A 20,312-nucleotide genomic window follows, 5' to 3' on the forward strand; every position below is an offset into this window, starting at 1 on the left:
GATCTGTGTTAGATAGGATTGTCCTGCTCTGGCAGGGGGGTTGGACTCAATGATCTCCTTGGGTCCCTTCCAACTCCTAATATCCTGTGATCTTCAAGTTTTCAGCAAAATCACACTAACAGTGAAAGTGGTTTATTATAAAATACTGAATATTAGTGTTGGAAATCTCTAGTAAAAAAAAATAGGGGGAAAAAAATCCATGTTCCCACTTAAGCTGACAAAACAGAGCAATGAAAACAGATCTGACAAATAAATTGTCCAAATCGATATAAAGGTTTCCAATGCAACAGCTTGCATCAAGTTAAGCTACCTTGCAAGCTATTTTACTCATAGATTTGCAATAATTTAGAGACTAAAATATATTTAGCATTAATCTAGCTTTAAATATTACAGTGTTCATTAGGGCTGAAACACTTATCACTACCACTGTAGAGGTAAAAGCCCTTGCTTATGTCTCTTTACAAATCAGAGTAATTACACTAGTGTAAGCACTCTCAAACTGCCCTAGCTGCATTCCAAACATTAAACATACTCCACACTGAAATGGTCAATGTATGCAGAAACAAATCTACAAGTATCAGTAGACCTTTTGTATAGTGACTGATTTAACTGTGCTTCTGATATCTGTACCACAGCAAAGCGACTGATTTAACTGTGCTTCTGATATCTGCATGACCACAAAGCGACTGATTTAGCTGTGCTTCTGGTATCTGTATCACAATGACAGCAAAAATTTACTTTAGGAAGGTATCAACTAGATTTTCAGGATGAGGAGCGAAGGAAAGTAACTAGTATCATACATAATAGATATATGCTCTCATTAGTAGGTGTATGTAATTAATTTTCAAGTGTAAACCTGTGCACACATGCATTTGCAAAAGCATTTTCACACAAATGTAATGGAAGAAATTGTACAAATGGCTTATTACATCACTGAACCCTGCAAACTCAGCTGTGAGATCAGTTGATGAATTGTTGGGAAAAAAACATAACACTGGGGGGGGGGACACACACATGCAAGCAAGATGAAGGAAAGGCATATTATAAAGAAAACTGTATTCACAGGACCCTGCATACACATAACATTTTCCAATGCAATCTCTACAACTAAGATTGAAAAGGAGTCTGTTGTCCTTTACATGTATGGAGGAAAATATTACTAGAAACCTGGCTTAAAGTTTGATTTTTTTGTTTTAAACTATCTTTTTGTAAATATTTGAACAGAGACAAGCTGTTTAAAAACAGAGGGAGGGGAAAAAAACCTCACACCACCAAAAATCAAACACCACCCCCCCCAAACTGACATAGCTTATCTCCAGAAGATCTTTCGCAACAGCTACTACTGTTGTGTTGACCTTTTCCTGGCTTTGATTCCCCAACACTGTACATTTGCCAGAAATGAGCTTTAGGCAGCAACTCTGTAGATTCTGATTCATCACAGGTCCTTAAGCTTATCACATGCTTACGTGATTTGATGTTGGCATCTCTGTAAGTGCCATTCAGAATTGCAAGCTCCATCAGCTGCATCTTTTTAAGGCTGTCTTCTCCTTCTGCCTGCATGTGAGAAGACAGGAAGAAAATTAGACTTATTAATTCAATAAGAAACAAGATATATAGGATCTAGAACAAAACAGCTTCAAGTTCTAACCAGGCAAAGTACCACTAGAGTCACAAACCTAGTAAGCTTTGTCAACTTCTCCTTAAGTGCAATCAGTTTATCATTAAGTGGTGTTGATAAGCACGTTAAAGAGTTGCAGAGAAGTCAATCTTACGTTATAGAAACAGGTTTAAGTGCAAGCTGAGATTGGTAGAAGTATTTTCTAAAGTTTTAATAAACATTTTCATGTGTCCCTGCACCAATCTTTTAATACATTTTATTGTTGCACTACAGGAAGAACAGACACCACAAAGGTCTAGGCTGGATGTTAGGAGGAAGTTGTTGGCAGAGAGAGTGATTGGCACTGGAATGGGCTGCCCAGGGAGGTGGTGGAGTCACCGTCCCTGGAGGTGTTCAAGAAAAGCCTGGCTGAGGCACTTAGTGCCATGGTCTGGTTGATTGTTTAGGGCTGGGTGCTAGGTTGGACTGGATGATCTTGGAGGCCTCTTCCAACCTGGTTGATTCTACGATTGTAACTTGCTCCACTTCAGCTGATACTGACCACATCAAAACAGCTTTCCAAGCAGGATATCGACAGCTGCTGTGAGGCACAATTCCTAATTCTGGCAGATGCAGATGGAGCCTGATCAACACATAACTACTACTTACACAGTATATACCATTCTTGTGTTGTTCTTCATTAGAACTTATAATAACAGCTTTTACAAATACTATGCAGTATTCAGTTAAAAAATAAGCTTACTCTTCAGGTTCTTAACAACAATAGACCTACTTTGTACAATTTTAGTTTTGAGCTCAGACATTTTCTGATCTGCCTGCCCAGAAATGCTACCAACTGTTTAGTCTGTATCACTGGAAAACAAGATTATAACATAGGAAGCCCAAGAGAAACGGTCAGCGAGCACTTTAAGTTACCACCTCACTTCTTGTGCTGGTTGCTAGTGCTGAAGTTGTCAATGAGGTGAAAAAGAGGGCAGCTTCGGTGCCACCTGCAATGCACTCTTCCTTTGCTAATCAGGGCTTCTTAAATTTTCACTTACCTTCTTTACTCACATAATGTTTTCCAGATATTTGAAAAAGTATTTTTCAAGTTAATGTGAACTTGCAAAATAACATACTGTGCCCACTGCTGAAAATCTGCTCTGAGTTCAGATGGAGTTGTTCAATTCAGTGTTCAATTCAATTCAATGTGCCCAGGTGGCCTAGAGAGCCAATGGCATCCTGGCCTGGACCAGGAACAGTGTGGCCAGCAGGACAAGGGAGGTTATTCTTTCCCTGTACTCAACACTGCTCAGGGCACACCTTGAGTGCTGTGTACAGTTCTGGGCTCCTCAATTCAAAAGAGCTGTTGAAGTGCTCGAAGGTGTCCAGAGAAGGGCAACAAAGCTGGTGAGGGGCCTGGAGCACAGCCCTGTGAGGAGAGGCTGAGGGAGCTGGGGGTGTGCAGCCTGCAGAAGAGGAGGCTCAGGGCAGAGCTCATTGCTGTCTACAACTACCTGAAGAGAGGCTGTAGCCAGGTGGGGTTGGTCTCTTCTGTCAGGCAACCAGCAACAGAACAAGGGGACACAGTCTCAAGCTGTGCAAGGGGAGGTATAGACAATGTTAGGAGGAAGTTGTTGGCAGAGAGAGTGATTGGCATCGGAATGGGCTGCCCAGGGAGCTGGTGGAGTTGCTGTCCCTGGAGGTGTTGAAGCAAAGCCTGGCTGAGGCACTTAGTGCCATGGTCTGGTTGATTGGACAGGGCTGGGTGCTAGGTTGGACTGGATGATCATGGAGGTCTCTTCCAACCTGTTAGATTCTGTGATTCTACGAACTGTCTTAAACTACAACCTTACAGATAGCTTGAACGAGGACATTTAAGAGCATGAGTGATTTAAAAAAACAACCAAACAACCACCACCCAAAAAAACAGAATGAGAAGCTACAAAGAATAGCAATCACCACTATAACAACAACAAACATCTACCAACTAACTTTGTGTTCATTACAGCACTGCTCTGGTGAAGCATCCATCTCAAACTAGTTAAAGAGTTAACAAGATTCTCTTACAGAGGCTTACAAATATATGCACAAATAGTTCTTCCATCTAGGCTGCAGCAAAATCCTTTTATACATGCTTCATTCCCAAATTACATTTACAAACTACAGAGGCAGTGACAGGACTGGGGGGAATAGAGCAAAGCTGGAGGTGGGGAGAGTCAGACTGGTTGTGAGGAGGATGTTCTTCAGCTTGAGAGTGGTGAGAGGCTGGACTGGGTTGCCCAGGGAGATGGTTGAGGCTCCATGGCTGGAGGTGCTTAAGGCCAGGCTGGCTGAGGCTGTGGGCAGCCTGATCCAGGGTAGGGTGTCCCTGGGCATGGCAGGGCAGTTGGAACTGCAACTGGCTGATCCTTGTGGTCCCTCCCAACCCTGACTGATTCTATGATTTACTAAACTGCCATACAAATACATATATATATATATATATATATATATATATATATGTGTGTAATTGTGTGTGAGAAAATCCCTTGCAATGGAAACTTTAAGATCTGATTTGTATCAAACAGCTTAAAATCAACATGTTAAGGTCAGTCAACATTAGATTGCTTTCAAATGCCAGAAATGAAATTCCTAACTGTAACACTGAGCAATTGCATAAACACAAAGATTAGACACAGGAACATTTTATGTTGTTGTTAAGCAGTCAGGACATACTGAAAGGCAGAGATTTCTTTATATATTAAACACTGTGTGACAGACCAACTTAACACTAATACCAAAAAAGTAAACAGAGATTCAGCTGCCATTTTAACTGCAAATTAATTGTACACTCAAGTAGTGTATTATCCAAAAAACTTCAGACTCTACAGTCATTAAAATGACATCCTCTGGGAGTACTGACTATAGCATGCTTAATAAGACATACTCTATAAATAGACTTACAATTTTCATGCACAATAAAATTTAGTTTCGGTTTTAGAAACTGCCACTGCATCTTTGCTGGTAAATTCCTTGGACAAGCATAATGAAACGTAAGCAACTCCAAATCCATTTGCCCATCCAGAGCTCACAAATCCTGGTCATTCTGGATATACCTTACCCAATTTATTTTAGCAAAAGAAGGATTGTGAATAAGTTGACTTCTCTTTTCCCCTCCCCTGGCAATGGTTATACTTGTTATTATTCTTTTTCCCCTTGGGTTCCTTTCTTTATTTAGTGAAAGTGTGTAACAGAAGCACCTCCTCGCAACACCATCTCCCAGATAGTCCCATTAATGTTACTAAAATTGCTGACTTCCTCCAAATAAGTGTTTAGGTGATTGATCTGACACCATTAATGTGTCTCAGTAAATGCTGAATCTTACATTCCACTTGCTAGGATAATTTTAGTAACTAATCCCAGATTTTGCACAGTGAGTATCCCCCAAATGTCACTACTTATAGGATGGCAATGTTAATACAGAAAAAAACCCTAACCAGTCTCTGACATCCAAGAAAGGAGTCTGTAGAATCATAGAATCAGGCAGGGCTGGAAGGGACCAGAAGGATCATCTAGTTCCAACTCCCCTGTCATGCCCAGGGGTGCCCTACCCTAGATCACCCTGACCACAGCCTCATCCAGCCTGGCCTGAAACACCCCCATGGGGCCTCCTCAACTGCCTCCCTGGGCAACCTAATCCAGGCTCTCACCACTCTCATGATGAACAACTTCCTGAATCTCCTCACCTCCAGCTTTGCTCCATCCCCCCTAGTCCTGTCAGTACCGGAGAGCCTAAAAAGTCCCTCCCCAGCTTTTCTGTCAGCTCCCTTCAGATCCTGGAAGGTCACAAGAAGGTCACCTGGGAGCCTCCTCTTCTCCAGCCTGCACAGCCCCAACTCCTTCAGTCTGTGCTCACAGCAGAGCTGCTGCAGCCCTCTGATCAACCCAGTGGCCCTTCTCTGGACACGCTCCAGCATCTCCACATCCTTCTTGCAATGGGGGCTCCAGAACTGGATGCAGTACTCCAGGTGGAGTTAGAACAATTTGAAAGGAATAAAATAAACCCAAAGTAACCACTCATACTTTGGATCTTCAACATTGTTTTTTTTCCTTAGAGAAAAGGCAATTATTTAGACTTCACAAATGATGTTCACAAAAATAATAATGGACTTCAGCACACAAATCAGACCAAGCCTTTAACTTTTATTTTTGAGGTTTACTTCTGTGGAGTACTGCTCATTAGCTGAGTAAAGTCCTGTTCTTTTAAACACACTCAAACCCACAGTTTAAACCTTTTTTCCTTAAAGGACTGCATCGGTGATAATTCACAGCATTCCTAAATACTAACAGTCTTTCAAATTCTGGTGTTTAGTTTTCAGAGCACTTACACAGATTAAAAAACCACAGTACCCGAATGCACTACTGTGATACTGTGATACATCAATGTTCTGAACCTCTGTAAGGCTGATCCCCAGGGCATCGTTCTGACTCCTCCCAGAAGATGGCACTGTTTAGTGCACAATAGTACCTGCTCAGGACTTGGGTGCATAGCACTATTGGCACCGAGGTCACAGTACTGCCCACAACCTGTAACAGTACACTCTCAACAAGCGACAGCTGCTCGCCACCTTTCCTCAAGGTCTAAATCACAGAAGCAGTCAGAACCCTTTCGACGTGCTGTCATGTCCTCCATTCTCTGGTGGCAAGCTCTCCACTTGAGCATCACTCACCAATAACCAAATCCTCACATTTCCAAAAGCTGGGATAAAGAAACATATTTTTGCCTGCCCTGTCCTCTCTTCCTTGCTGACAGATGATCAAGTGAGGCACTAGGATACAATCTATCTTAGCTCCAGGCATTTCTGCAGGCGCTCTCTGTCAAAGCAAAGAGAGGTTGCATCTGGGATACAAAGGCAATCTCTAAAGGGACAGTACATTACCTGTACAATAGCTACAACAAAGCTCAGTCATTTGTACCAAAAGGAAGCTACTTCGAGCAAACATCAATAAGGTCACTTAAAGCCAGATTTGCATTACTAAGTTGAAGCTCAAGTGATTGACTCAAACCTCTCATCCTCTTCACTCCCCAGTGCTTTTCCTGCATCTCTCCCATACAATATAGCATGTAGATTAGAAAAAAACCCTTAAATAGTACCAGGAAACATAATTCTTTAAATGCAAGCACTTGCATCTTGCCACTGACTACAAATACTGAAGATGCAGGCAGTAAATCCTAACAAAGTCAACTGTGCTCAGACAAGAGCGGCCACTGTTCTGCGAGCACAGCCAGTATCCCTCACAGCAACAAAGAGACTCTAAAGAAGCCATACTAGTGATCACTGTCGTTTTAAGTCATCTGCTGCCTAATCATTCTCCGAGTAGCATTACTAGTCACAAGGCTCAAAATGCTAGTCACAACTACAGCTTCTACCCACACGCAGTCTCTGGGGAAGCGCTTTCCGAACTAAACAATGTCAACTGAAACACCAGCACTGAGCCCACTGCTGCCCAGTTAAAAGGACCGATCTGCTACACCAGCTAACACCGTCTGAGGAGCGCAGCTATGTAATCAACCAGCATGAGTAAGAAGAGCCTGTTTCATGCCATGAAATAAACTCAGCTAAAGCACTCCACCGAATTGTTTTAATGACTTCTCTTTATCAGTGCCTGAGTTATACTTCGCCCTCAGATACCTCGAGATCCTCAGAGAATTATTCTAGCTAATGCTTCTGAAATCCTTAGTAGCCATTTAACTGCCACGGAGTTTCACACACACAGCGAGCCTCTGAGAGCATCGTGCAGTTTGACTTTTCATTTAAACACACAGTTCACAGGTATCTTAGCAAGGGGGAGACGAACAGGCACACAGGCTCCAAACGGAGGCGCACTCACTGCGCTGTGGCAGCGCAGGGCTTCAGAAGGTAAGGAGTCTGCTGTTCTTCTGAGATGACAGGTAAACTGGTAGCTTTTGTGTGCAGTCAAACCTGAGAAGCATGTAACAAATTGCAGCAGAGAAGGAAAGAAAGATATTATCTTCAAAGAAGGATCAAAGCGGCAGTGCTCCGTACAGAGCAGAAACCCAGGAGCTGCCATCCAGAGAAGCCAGTCAGTGCCCATACTGCCCCTGCCATGTTACTGCCAGACCCAAACCGATGCACATGGAAGGTGACTGCAGCTGAGTTAAATTCACAAACCAAACAATCCACTCACTCACATGACAAAGCAGGGACACCTCATCCTGACAGACCTCCCTGAGCCTCATGGTCCTACCCAGCTCCGTCTCAGAACATACTGACTCTCATCACTACCAGCTCCAGCAGGGCAGGCTTTCAGCATTCCTGCAGAAACATGTGTGCTTCCCTCATATAATGCTCATCTTCCTTTTCAAATAGCTGCTCTGGAAGATGCCAAAGCCAGGCCTTTTCCCTGCGTTCATTATAACACAGGGACATTTACTGAGATGACGTTTGTGGCTTCCAGTTATAGTCTAGTTTCCAAACGTAAAGCGTTCTGGATGACGCTTTCGCAATCCACTCACACTCCAGCTGAATTCTCGTCAGCTGAATCCAGCCCAAGCCTTGGAAAGGCTGCAGAGAGGTTTATCTTGCAGCAAATGCAGCCAAGTCTGCCTTTGCTTTAAGGGAGCCGTCCTTTATAAGCTGTTCTAGGGCTACCCTGTCAAGATCAGAGCAGGAGCTACAAAAGGAAGAGGAAACGATGGTGAAGCAAAGTGATGGATAAAACAGCTGTGCATACAGAGACTAAAAATCAGTCTTGACCTTCTCCAGCCAACTGCAGCAGGCCTGTTTCATCAGGCTCACGCAGATACGAGGAAGGCTCGGCAATGCCGGAGCAGCGAAGAGCAGCGCTCACCTTGCAAGCAGCTCAGCAACCACCCCCGCACGACGTCTTTACACCTGCCCCACACCGCTCTTGCTTGACCAGCAATGCGCACCGCAGGTAGGGCATTCAGTAACTGCACACACGCTCCAAGCCGAGAAGTTGGCAGCTGGGGAAGAACACCACACTAACAACAACAGACACTCACAACTCTCCGTGAAACAGAAACCCGTATAATAAACCTAACTTCTCTACCACCCTATCTCTGGAAATGCATTGCAAAGAATTAAGCTGCCTATCTGTATAGCATAAGCTATCTGCAACTTACTAATCTAAGCTACCTGCAGTTTATTAACTCAGTACAAATCCTGGTACAACACAACGGCCTCACTGCAGTGTTTGCTGTTACTGATCTCATCGGGAAGCACTGCCGACCCTCCGGTGTCCGCCACGCTGCCCTCCTACAGCCTCCAGCTGCTGTAGAGCCGCACAGCTGCAGCCTGCAGGCTTGTCCTGTGACCATCACTGGACTCTCCTCGCCGGGCTCTAGAATGCTTTTATCTTCCTGACAAAGAAAAATGTTCCACTGCAATTCACTTGCAGATCAGTTAAGTATTCCTAACATACCATGCGCCAGGCAAACAGCCTTTACACATGAATGTCTCCATTCAGGAACAAACCCCTTCCATTCATAGTTTATAAACAAAACCCCCTTGCAAACAATGTACTACAAATTCCGAGACACACACGTATTGAGCCAAAGAACAGATCTCAGACAGCACTACATTGTAAAATATGTATCAGAAAAGATCCTAGACGAAAACGCAGGAATTCTTGCAACTAAGATACGCACACTTAAAATCTAACCTGTGTTTGGGATGTGGGGTTTTCTTTAATACCTGAATTGTTAAAGGACTGAAGTGTCTGTGACAATGGAATTCTAGGCAAGATTTCAGGTACAACACGAAAGAAAAGAGCTTGTAAAACAAATCTGAATGCAAATACCTGCACAATCAATTACTGACTGCAATGCATCAGACTTGAGGTAAACTACTCCATCACATCCTATAATCCCTTCCTCTCAAATACATTTCACAAAGACAAAAAAGACAAAAGTTTCCAGCGACAGAATGTAAATATTGATAGTTAGAAGTTGCTGCATATTACTTCAGACTTTTTTCTCCTCGATTATACACTTCTGATGGTGGTGGAGCACGAAGCCTCCAACATCGCTCTGGCCGTACTGAGAAGAAATTGCTGAAGTGGTTTTTACCAGCACAGTTTGATAGTTTTTCTTGTATCAGAGGAAACTTTTCCAAATACTTTGTTTTTTGAGGCAAAGCAAAATAAATCACTAGTTTAAGATCAGCTGTATTTTGAAGAGCCCTGTATATCATCAGCAACACTGTGGCACTGAATAGGTGGGCAAGCTATAACTCGGTTATTTCTCTATTTCCTTTTCAGTGCTGATGCACTCTGCTATGTCTGTGAGGACAAGCAAAGATAAATTAGCATCATTATTTCTTCTGGGCAACAGTGTCTGCTTATCTTCTTCAAAGCAAGATCTCAGTTCAAGCGAAGACTGTGCTGTTTCACTTGACAAATTCATTGGTCATAATGTTAAAGATACACTCGGGGGAAGAGGCAGCATATCTTTTTACACTTCCCACACCTTATCTGACATAGCCCTGTTTAATCATGATACTTGGCTTACTAGTAACATTTTCAAGAGTCTTGTGCCTGCCCTCCCTCCCTTTCCATTTCTGGAAGAAGAAAATACAGATAAGGTACAGAAAATCGCCGTGAAGCACATTTTCTAAGCCAGACAAAAACTGCATCGGTGGAACTCGCAGGTTTGCTTCACCACATACCCTCTGGGTACTAGTTGTTAATACATCTGGAAGGAAAGGGGGGAATATGGGAACCACCGGTAGCACTCTGCTTGAACTTGACGAATTTTCACGTCTTTTCCAACACCTCTTTAGAACAGATGCAATGGACTCACATTTACGTCACATTTGGGGCTTTCAAGAAAATAAGGTACCTGCATCAGTTCCACTGCACACTCAATACTCTAATCCCACTATTTGGTTTAGATTTTTAAATTTTTTTAATTACCATTCCTCTTTCCCTTCACATCTCAGTCTTTTCATGGTGCTAATAAAGTAAGTGATGAGAACCTCTGTACGCCACACCAAACAGCTTCAGCCAATTCACAAAGCTCCAGAACAGAAAGGCATGGTTTCATGACATATATACACTGAACTACTCAAAGAAAAGCTATTCATACAATACCCTCTAAAATGCTTTCAAAAAGACAAAACTATACCTAAATACATTACAAGCTGTTAGTTTGCTAACATTTCTACTAAAATTCAAATTAAATAACTATCAATAATGCAAGCTAAAGCATTAGATCTATTTCTAGCAACGTGCAAGCCCAGATAAAAAACCCTCTGTGCTAAATGCTCTATTTTTGGTAGTTCTAATTTTGGAACGGTAGACATTCAAAATTCCTTCTTACTGGTTACTTCAGTCCTGAAAGCACGAGCAAAAAGCACACTGAATGAGATACTACCAGGCAAGCCTCTGGCACAAATTTTCCACATACAGCTCTACCATCAACATCCAAGGAATTGGAACAGAGTAGAAATCAAACACGCACTGTATTATGCTGGTCTTTATTTCAGCTGTAGCCCTTTTGTAAAGACTGAACACTTGGGAGACTGCATCTGCTTTTGTTAGGAAAAAAGCTTTAACCCATCCTCAGCTTTAAGTACATTATATAAAACAATTTAACCAGTGTCATCTACACAAACACTAGGATCAGTGTGGCGCTTCCAGCAGGCACAGATTAGTGGCATTTGTTAGAAATGTAACAATGGAATGATTTAAATTAATTGCAGGTAAGTCTGGCATGACCTGTGGCATTCATTGTTCCTTTATCATCCCAGGAGTTTTCTATTCAAAGTTTGAGTTTGTACACTTTGCATAGTTGTAGTTCCCCTTAAATGTGAAGACATTGAACTTGTATGAAGGGAAGGGGCACAGGACAAATCTCTGCTTTCCCCCTTCACATGCAGATACATTTGCCTAAGCTGTCAGACTATAAACTGCAGTAGATGAGGCACAAGTCGACTACGGAATTGAGGAGAACCTCTGGCAGATTGGCAGGCAGGCTCTAACATCGTAAGACGAACAAATGCTTGCTTTGCTCCATGTGAATCAGCAACCTGATGAATGCAGTAGGAAGAGTCTCAGTAAAGAGGTTTGGATTTAGACAACCTGTTTTGGACTTTTGAAACAGCACATTGACTTATCATCAGCATTGTAGGTGGCCAAAGGTGTTTCAAAATCTTTCATTTATTGCAAACACTAAAGACTTCAGTGCCTCCTCGTGTTGTTTCCAACTTTGCTAATGTTTTAGTACACAAATGAAGCCTTTCATTCTCAGAACGGCACTGAAATACGACCCCATGTTTTCATATGGAAAACACATTCGTTGTGCTTTTAAATCTGTTCCCATCCTGAGGGGAGAAAAAAAAGGTATGTAAAATGCTATCTGATATCAAATACAGTAACCTAGAAAGAACATGAGAAATCTCTCTCTTTAGACCACCAAAATAAAACTGCTAGTGCCACGGAGTAGAGTGTTGCTGTGAATTAGTGCACATCTTTGGAGTGTACTGTTAACATCTCTTAGTTGTTTCATTAAATGCAGGATTCAGGGCTACAGATGACCACATCAGAAATCAAGCTGCAGTAGTAACGTTTAAGAGATTTTTATCTTCAGCTTGAGAGCTTCTCAAAAGGTAATACAGACTAATTAAAATGAATTAACATACTACAACAGAGTAAAAACACTAATCATAGAATCATAGAATCAACCAGGTTGGAAGAGACCTCCAAGATCATCCAGTCCAACCTAGCACCCAGCCCTAGACAATCAACCAGACCATGGCACTAAGTGCCTCAGCCAGGCTTTGCTTCAACACCTCCAGGCACAGCAACTCCACCACCTCCCTGGGCAGCCCATTCCAATGCCAATCACTCTCTCTGACAACAACTTCCTCCTAACATCCAGCCTAGACCTCCCCCAGCACAACTTGAGACTGTGTCCCCTTCTTCTGTTGCTGCTTGCCTGGCAGAAGAGACCAATCCCCACCTGGCTACAGCCTCCCTTCAGGGAGTTGTAGACAGCAATGAGGTCAGCCCTGAGCCTCCTCTTCTGCAGGCTGCACACCCCCAGCTCACTCAGCCTCTCCTCACAGGGCTGTGTTCCAGGCCCCTCACCAGCTTTGTTGCCCTTCTCTGGACACATTCCAGTATCTCAACATCTCTCTTGAATTGAGGAGCCCAGAACAGGACACAGTACTCAAGGTGTGGCCTGACCACTGCTGAGTACAGGGGCAGAATAACCTCCCTTGTCCTGCTGCCCACACTATTTCTGGTCCAGGCCAGGATGCCATTGGCTCTCTTGGCCACCTGGGCACCCAAGTGAGAAAAGGTTAGTGTTCAGGAAGCCATTACTGGCCTTCCACTAGCTTCTCAGACTGTCACACTTACTGCTGTAGTCATGTTTTTGAGAACAAGCAGAAACAGTTCTTTAACTTGCATGTAACTGCATTTCACCTGCATTCTCTTTTTCAAAGTCTGCATAAATTCTTTTGTGTTCAAAGTAACAGAAAGTGCAATGCCACAGTGCTATTGACATTGTCTTTTCCTACATATATGTAATCCCTAAGGTGGAGTCATCTAACCACTTTAACTAAGACTTCACATCTAGAGTTTGTCTAACTATAAGATAACCAAAAAGTCAAGTGACTTCAGTTCTACATTTCTAGTCCAGCTGAGGAAACACAACACAGAAACTTGAGAAGGACATGCAGCACTCAGTACATGCCTTCAGTAATTCTCTACAGCCAGTAATATGCAAGTACTAAAAGCACAAAGTTACTTCCAGCTGCTTACAGCTATAGGAGCAGACCCAGCTCAGGTGAATGCAGTGTCATGTGGATGTCTTGTGTACTTTACTGGGACCATAATTCAAACGTTACTGTCTGAGAACCGAAGCCCTCTTCGTAAGCAAGATGCCTTTCCTGTTGCTCTTGAGCTCTGAGCTGCTCAAGTCCAGAAGGAAGGGGTGGCAGTATTCCAGCCAGCTAGTCTCCTCTCCTCCACGGCTGGCTAAAACCCACTTCCACACAGCTTAGAAACACAGAGAAGTGAAATAACGAATTGTATGCACTCTCTTTAGGGGACAAATGTGTCAATCATAGGACCTTCCCTTTGAAGGCTGAGGCTGCTGAAGGCAGTGGGTTGTTAGGGAGAAGGCTTTCTCTGCTCTTTATTGAGCTTTCTTTTCAGCTTTTTGAGACCAGCCAAGGCTTGTCCAAAGACGGGAACGAGAGCTCAGCAGTGCCTGGCAGAGCCTGGCACAAAGGGCCTTTGAGGAGCGCCTCTTCCCCAGAGGGCTGCACTGCTGGGCCCAACTGACCAACTTAACTGCGTTCCCTTACTCCTGAGTAGAGCTCTAACCTGTGTCTGTCTTGCAGGCAAGTGACTCTTGCTGCTGCAGGAGCATGTGCTGCCAAGGAGCAGCAGTATGTGTGTGTTCTGAGCCTGTCTATCAGGTAAGAGCACCAGGAGCTATTACAGCACTCATTTCATGATAAACTGATAAAAAGCAGCTGGGGCTCCAGCTAGCCCTGAAATTATTCATGTTGCTATGTTAAGAGCTGAGAGAATGCAGGAAAAGTTTCTCTGACTTAGTACCACCACTTTATTTCGACATGACATTAAACTTAGCATTAGAAGTGACTTTAAAAGCCTTGTAAGGAAAAGCCTCATACCTTCAGTGACAAAACTCTTTGTGTATGCTAAGTACTACAGAAAAATGTACAAGCAATAGTTTTTCATTTTTTAAACTCAGCATCTTTAGTTAAAAACATTTAGTGGATTCCTAGTAAATCATGGAAAAAAAATCCTACAACACATTTCAGTTTCTTGCAACTACTCCAAAAAAGCAGGAGTTTAACTTTAAAAACAAAAACAGGTGGTCACATAATTTTCCAGTGTAATCAACTAGATTAATTGAAACATACCCAAATTTTATTCATTCATTATAGCTCTAAAGGAATAAATATGAAAAAAAGAAGCTTGGAAACTGGAGTATGAGAGAGTGGTTCTAGTAAAGAAAGCTAAAGCAGCTTCTTGTTTTGACATATTCACATCTTTGGCATTGGGAACTGATCACACACTGCAAGGTCAGTATTTAACACCCAGATTTTCACAAATGGAATGACTTGCTCCATCATAAAAAAAATAACATAAAAGATGTTCCTTGTGATGTTCAGCTTAGCATATAAGATAAGAAAGGGCCCTGGGGGTACTGGTAGATAGTAGCTGAACATGAGCCAGCAGTGTGCCCAGGTGGCCAGGAGAGCCAATGGCATCCTGGCCTGGATCAGGAGCAGTGTGGCCAGCAGGACAAGGGAGGTTATTGTGCCCCTGTACTCAGCACTGCTCAGGCCACACCTTGAGTGCTGTGTCCAGTTCTGGGCTCCTCAATTCAAGAGAGATGTTGAGGTACTGGAACATGTCCAGAGAAAGGCAGCAAAGCTGGTGAGGGGCCTGGAGCACAGCCCTGTGAGGAGAGGCTGAGGGAGCTGGGGGTGTGCAGCCTGCAGAAGAGGAGGCTCAGGGCAGAGCTCATTGCTGCCTGCAGCTACCTGAAGGGAGGCTGTAGCCAGGTGGGGTTGGTCTCTTCTGCCAGGCAAGCAGCAACAGAACAAGGGGACACAGCCTCAAGTTGTGCTGGGGGAGGTCTAGGCTGGATGTTAGGAGGAAGTTGTTGGCAGAGTGATTGGCATTGGAATGGGCTGCCCAGGGAGGTGGTGGAGTCGCTGTGCCTGGAGGTGTTGAAGCAAAGCCTGGCTGAGGCACTTAGTGCCATGGTCTGATTGATTGTTTAGGGATGAGTACTAGGTTGGACTGGATGATCTTGGAGGTCTCTTCCAATCTGGTTGATTCTATGATAATTCTATAAGTCACGTTTTTGGCTTTGGGAAGTGATCACACACTGAAAGGTCAGTATTTAACACCCAGGTTTTGACAAATGGAATTACTTGCTCCATCATACAAAAAATAACACAAAAGATGTTTCTTGTGATATTCAGCTTTGCATCTAAGATTTTTCTATTGCATCTTTTCAGGGCAGATTATAGATACTTCACATTAAACTTAGGACTTTAAAAGTAGCATTAATTTAGTTTTGGTAGGATCATTAGTGCTTACAAATAGTAGCCCTCACTCTGAAAAAATATACTAAGAAATAGTTACTCAACTGAAATAAAACCACCTTGTCACTATTGATTCTTTAGCACAAGAAAAACACATGCCATGATTCTATGATTTCAGCAGTGTACAGCACAGAGGTTTGTTTTTTCCCCTAAAACCATTGTTTATTTCAAACACCAAAGACAAAAACAAAGTGAGGTTCCATAAAATGTGTTTTCTGTAAGTCTGAAGTAAACCCTTTTTTCCCCCCACCCTGAACTATCCAGGTTCTTTGCATAAGTAAGAAACTGTACCATTTTTACACGTAGGTCACATTTCAGAACTGTTTCTCCTACAAAGAACAGGAGCCAGCAGTGTGCACTTGAGCCCAGAAAGCCAACCTGAGCCTGGGCTGCAGCAGGGGAAGTGTGGCCAGCAGGACGAGGGAAGTGATTCTCTCCCTCTACCCTGCTCTGGTGAGACCCCACCTGCAGTACTGCATCCAGTTCTGGAGCCCCTATTACAAGAGGGCTGTGGAGATGCTGGAGTGTGTCCAGAGAAGGGCCAGGAGGATGCTCAGAGGCTGCAGCAGCTCTGCTGTGAGCACAGACTGAAAGAGTTGGGGCTGTGCAGGCTGGAGCAGAGGAGGCTCCCAGGTGACCTTCTTGTGGCCTTCCAGGACCTGAAGGGGGCCTACAAAAAAGCTGGGAGGGACTCTTCAGGCTCTCAAGGAGTGACAGAACTAGAGGGAAGGGAGCAAAGCTGGAGGTGGGGAGAGTCAGGCTGGAGGTGAGGAGGAAGTTGTTGAGCAGGAGAGTGGTGAGAGGCTGGAATGGGCTGCCCAGGGAGGTGGTTGAGGCCCCATGGCTGGAGGTGTTTAAGGCCAGGCTGGATGAGGCTGTGGGTGGCCTGCACTAGGGTAGGGTGTCCCTGGGCATGGCAGGAGGGTTGGCACTGGGTGATCCTTGTGGTCCCTTCCAACCCTGACTGATTCTGTGACTCAATTACAGGTAATGCCAGTTTGTGTCCTGGAGTGCTGTATACCCCTACATTCCTCTCCCTCTGTGGCTTGAATTGGGGAGGAAAAGCTGCCTGGTTCCCCTCCCTGGCTTGCCCTGCAGGTGTGAAGGGGGTGAGCAAGGAGCCCTTCTGGCACGAGGAGTGCCCTGTGCAGTGCCCACACTGGAATCGGGCTGGGATTGGCTGTGCTCTTCGCGCCCAGGCAGTGCTAACTCTGCCCTTTGTCTAGGGAAGGTATAAATATTGGGGGACTTCCTGCCCTTGGGCTTCCTGCCTTAGAGATCCTGCCTGAGCGTTAGTGCCTGCCTGAGACTTCACCCCCCCCCCGGCCCTGGCCTGGCGCTCTGCTCCAGGACTGCTTCACCCATTGACACCTTCTGTGCAGACCTGAGTACCTCTTAAGGACTCTTCTGCGGCTTCTGCAAGAGAGCGAGAGGGACAGGCTGCGGGACCAAGGCAGCCTGACCGTGAGTTAGTTTGGCTCAGCTCAGCTTTATTAGTAAGAAAACCGCTGTAATTTAATGGCTAAAAGCCTTTTCCAACCCCTGACTTCCAAAATAGTCAGATTGTCGATGGCGTCCTGTAGATCTTCTCAAAGCAACTGAATCTGGCAATTAAAACTAAATTAATTTCTGTCTACAGTTTGGGGGCAGGCTTTGGGAAAATAAAATAACTCTCTTTTTGTATAAAATCCCTGCCTCGGCCACATTAATTCCCTGCCTCCACAACAGTCTGCACACAGGAAAGAGATTGCACTATAACAGGCATGCCAATGTCATCTATTTGACTGGGATCGTCAAGTACCTCCGTACCAATGATAAACTTGCTGAAATCAAGGACTGCCTAACCTATTGGAAAGTCCCTGAATAAATGACTCACCAGAATTTTTCACCTTTCTAAAAATGCTACCTTACCAGAATCAACTTATTACCATTTATTGTCTATATAATACACCTACATGATAAAACATTTCAGTTGAGGTCTAATTTTCTGTCCCAGAATGAGAGAAGCATGTATCAAGCCTGTCCTAAATAATTAATGTCACATCCTTCCTTGCTCCTGTACACACTGATTTAAAAACCTGCTTTCTCAGCACAAACACAGACACTAGAATCAAGTAACCATTTAGCAGGACTCTACAGTATACATCTGATCAAATTTCACTGCAAGTTAAAGGCTACACTGGGACAGAAATAACCAGACTTCTGTGCTTCTTTTTGTTGCTGATCTTCTCGCATTTGATAGTGTTTTATCTGGTAGAGCTTCGCTACAGAGCAGATATTAAACTAAAACTTCATTTAATAGTTTCCCTTTTTCATTTTGTAAGAGGATGACTCCCTGAACTGTGGCTGAGAAAACAGAATCACTGATCCACCCTGGATCAATGCTGTCATGTCATGCTCAGGAAACCATTCGTGATAGGATAATCCTGCAGTATCTCACATAGGATCTCCCTAGCAGCATTCCAACAAACCTTAAAAGCCAAATGCATATCATATCAACTTTGCAGAGAACAAGGAATAGTAATACTGAAAATCATAGAATCAGTCAGGGTTGGAAGAGACCACGAGGATAATCTAGTTCCAACGCCCCTGCCATGACCAGGGACATCCCACCCTAGAGCAGGCTGCCCACAGCCTCAGCCAGCCTGGCCTTAAACACCTGGATCGGGAACAATGTGGCCAGTAGGATGAGGGAGGTTATTCTGCCTCTGTACTCAGCATTGATGATTCCATGTACTTAACCAGTGGTGGTTACAGCTCTACTCTTTCTTCACTGCTGCTCTCCTGTATCCATGACTCAGACATTAATTCAATAATTCACTAAGACATTAAAAATAAAAAATCTGAATGGTTCCACCACATTATGAAACAAAAAAACTCACTCCAGGCTCATACGTGCACCAGCCTAAGGGAGGGGAGAAGAGCTGAGACCTCCCACCTGCAGAGCTATCAACTGACTCAGATGCATGCATAACCAAGAGACTCAGTGTTGCAAATTCTGAAGCCCAGTGTGCCAGTTTGAGCCTAGCTTGGATATTTTGGTGGGAAGAATTAGATGACAGGCTGCGAAAAGGAAACAGTGCTTATGTCTGCTGCACTGATAGGCTTGCTGAGATGTATAAAACAAGAACACAAACATAGATAACACTTGTTTGCTCTCTGTCTTTGAGCTGCATTTCTCTCTCTAACCTAACCTGCTGTCTCTGTGACTAATCTACCTGCTTACTAACCCCCTTGGCTGACCCTCCAAACTCACCTTGAACATAAGACAAAGTCTGGGGTAGGGTAGAGGGATAGGAAGATGGTGGAAGGGTGGTTGGGAGCCCCTCCTGGGGACTCTGGTTTCTGGGAGGGCTGCTGTGTGTCTGTATTTTTTAACTTGTCCATTTCTGTCTATAGCTGTATAGATTGTAAAGATCTGCTTAGATATTGTGCTAAGCTGGAAATAAAAAGCTTCATTCTTTAATTTCCAGTGGCTGAGTCTAGTCTGGGTGATTTTCTTAAGTGTGTGGGGGGGCAGGTAACACCCAAACCATCACACCCAGCAACCTAATTATGAAGAATGTATAAAAATACTTCAAGAGACTTTATCAGAAAAGAGGGAGTGCCTTGAGAAGAAAACAGCTGCTACCCCTACTGGTGTAGCAGGATGCACATTTCTTTGATTCTCCAGATTCCTGGACCAGCAGGAGCCAAGAACCCTACAAATAAAACAAACACAGACAACTACTTTGCATAGCTTCCCACTTCTTCACCACTGTGGTATTCCCACCTTTTGTGTCCACATCCCTGACACTTCTCTGTGTGCTCTGGTATTTGCCATACCTTTGGCAAAGTGATTTACCTCTTAAAAACGGGCAAAAACTGTTGTGGGTCACTTTCCCACCATTTAGCCTATCACCTCATGGAATGACCTGGCAAATGCTGTATTATACCCATCAAAAAAAATCCACAAAAAAACAAGTAGTCTGCAGCTGGATTCAGGAGTGAAGCAGAAAGGGGACTTTCAGATTGTTAAGAGCTTCATCACATGTCATGAAAGCATAGCATAGTGGGAATCCCATTCAGATTTCAGGACACCCAACTTGGTTTTATCTAAGACAACAGAAGAGATATTTTGACTCCTACCTAAATTTTCTTTGTATTTCACACTTTTAGATGATAAAGCCCTCAGTTTTAAGACAGAGTATTCTCCAAGGAAAATACCTATCTTCTACCAGGTAACCTGTCTGATGAATGGTTTCAGCAGAGAATGGTATTTCTGGTGTGACTGATCATGAAAACCCTGCATAAGAAATTGAAGGGAAGTGTTAGGTAGCAATTCCCCCTACTTTTCTCACAAATATTGTAAAACTAAGGTCCTACTATGTTGCTCAGACTCAGTTATCATTAATTATCAAGGATCCATATCCCAACATCCAAGCTGGCAGGAAGAACAGTTTAAACCATTCCTGTGGTCCCACTGTCACTTACTTCCACCTCGGCTATGCAAGTCAAGCAGAGGGGAGAGGAAGAGGGCACAAGACTTCAACTAAGACAGGCTCCAATCAAACCCCCCCGACCTATGAAACCAAAACTCTAAAATGTTGGGG

At 43.7% G+C, this 20,312-nt stretch overlaps 1 protein-coding gene across 7 annotated transcripts in view; it reads right to left on the bottom strand.

Annotated features, from left to right (window-relative positions):
• Positions 1-20,312, bottom strand: part of QKI (QKI, KH domain containing RNA binding) — a 196,610-nt gene that overhangs the window by 11,292 nt on the left and 165,006 nt on the right. For all 7 annotated transcript variants that reach the window (XM_064158236.1, XM_064158235.1, XM_064158234.1 and 4 more), the window contains exon 5: positions 1,467-1,554. In XM_064158236.1, coding sequence (XP_064014306.1) covers positions 1,467-1,554 — 88 coding nt within the window. The remainder of the gene's footprint in view (positions 1-1,466; positions 1,555-20,312) is intronic.

The sequence above is a fragment of the Pogoniulus pusillus genome, chromosome 18, assembly GCF_015220805.1.
Source record: "Pogoniulus pusillus isolate bPogPus1 chromosome 18, bPogPus1.pri, whole genome shotgun sequence".
NCBI classification, from domain to species: Eukaryota; Metazoa; Chordata; class Aves; order Piciformes; family Lybiidae; genus Pogoniulus; species Pogoniulus pusillus.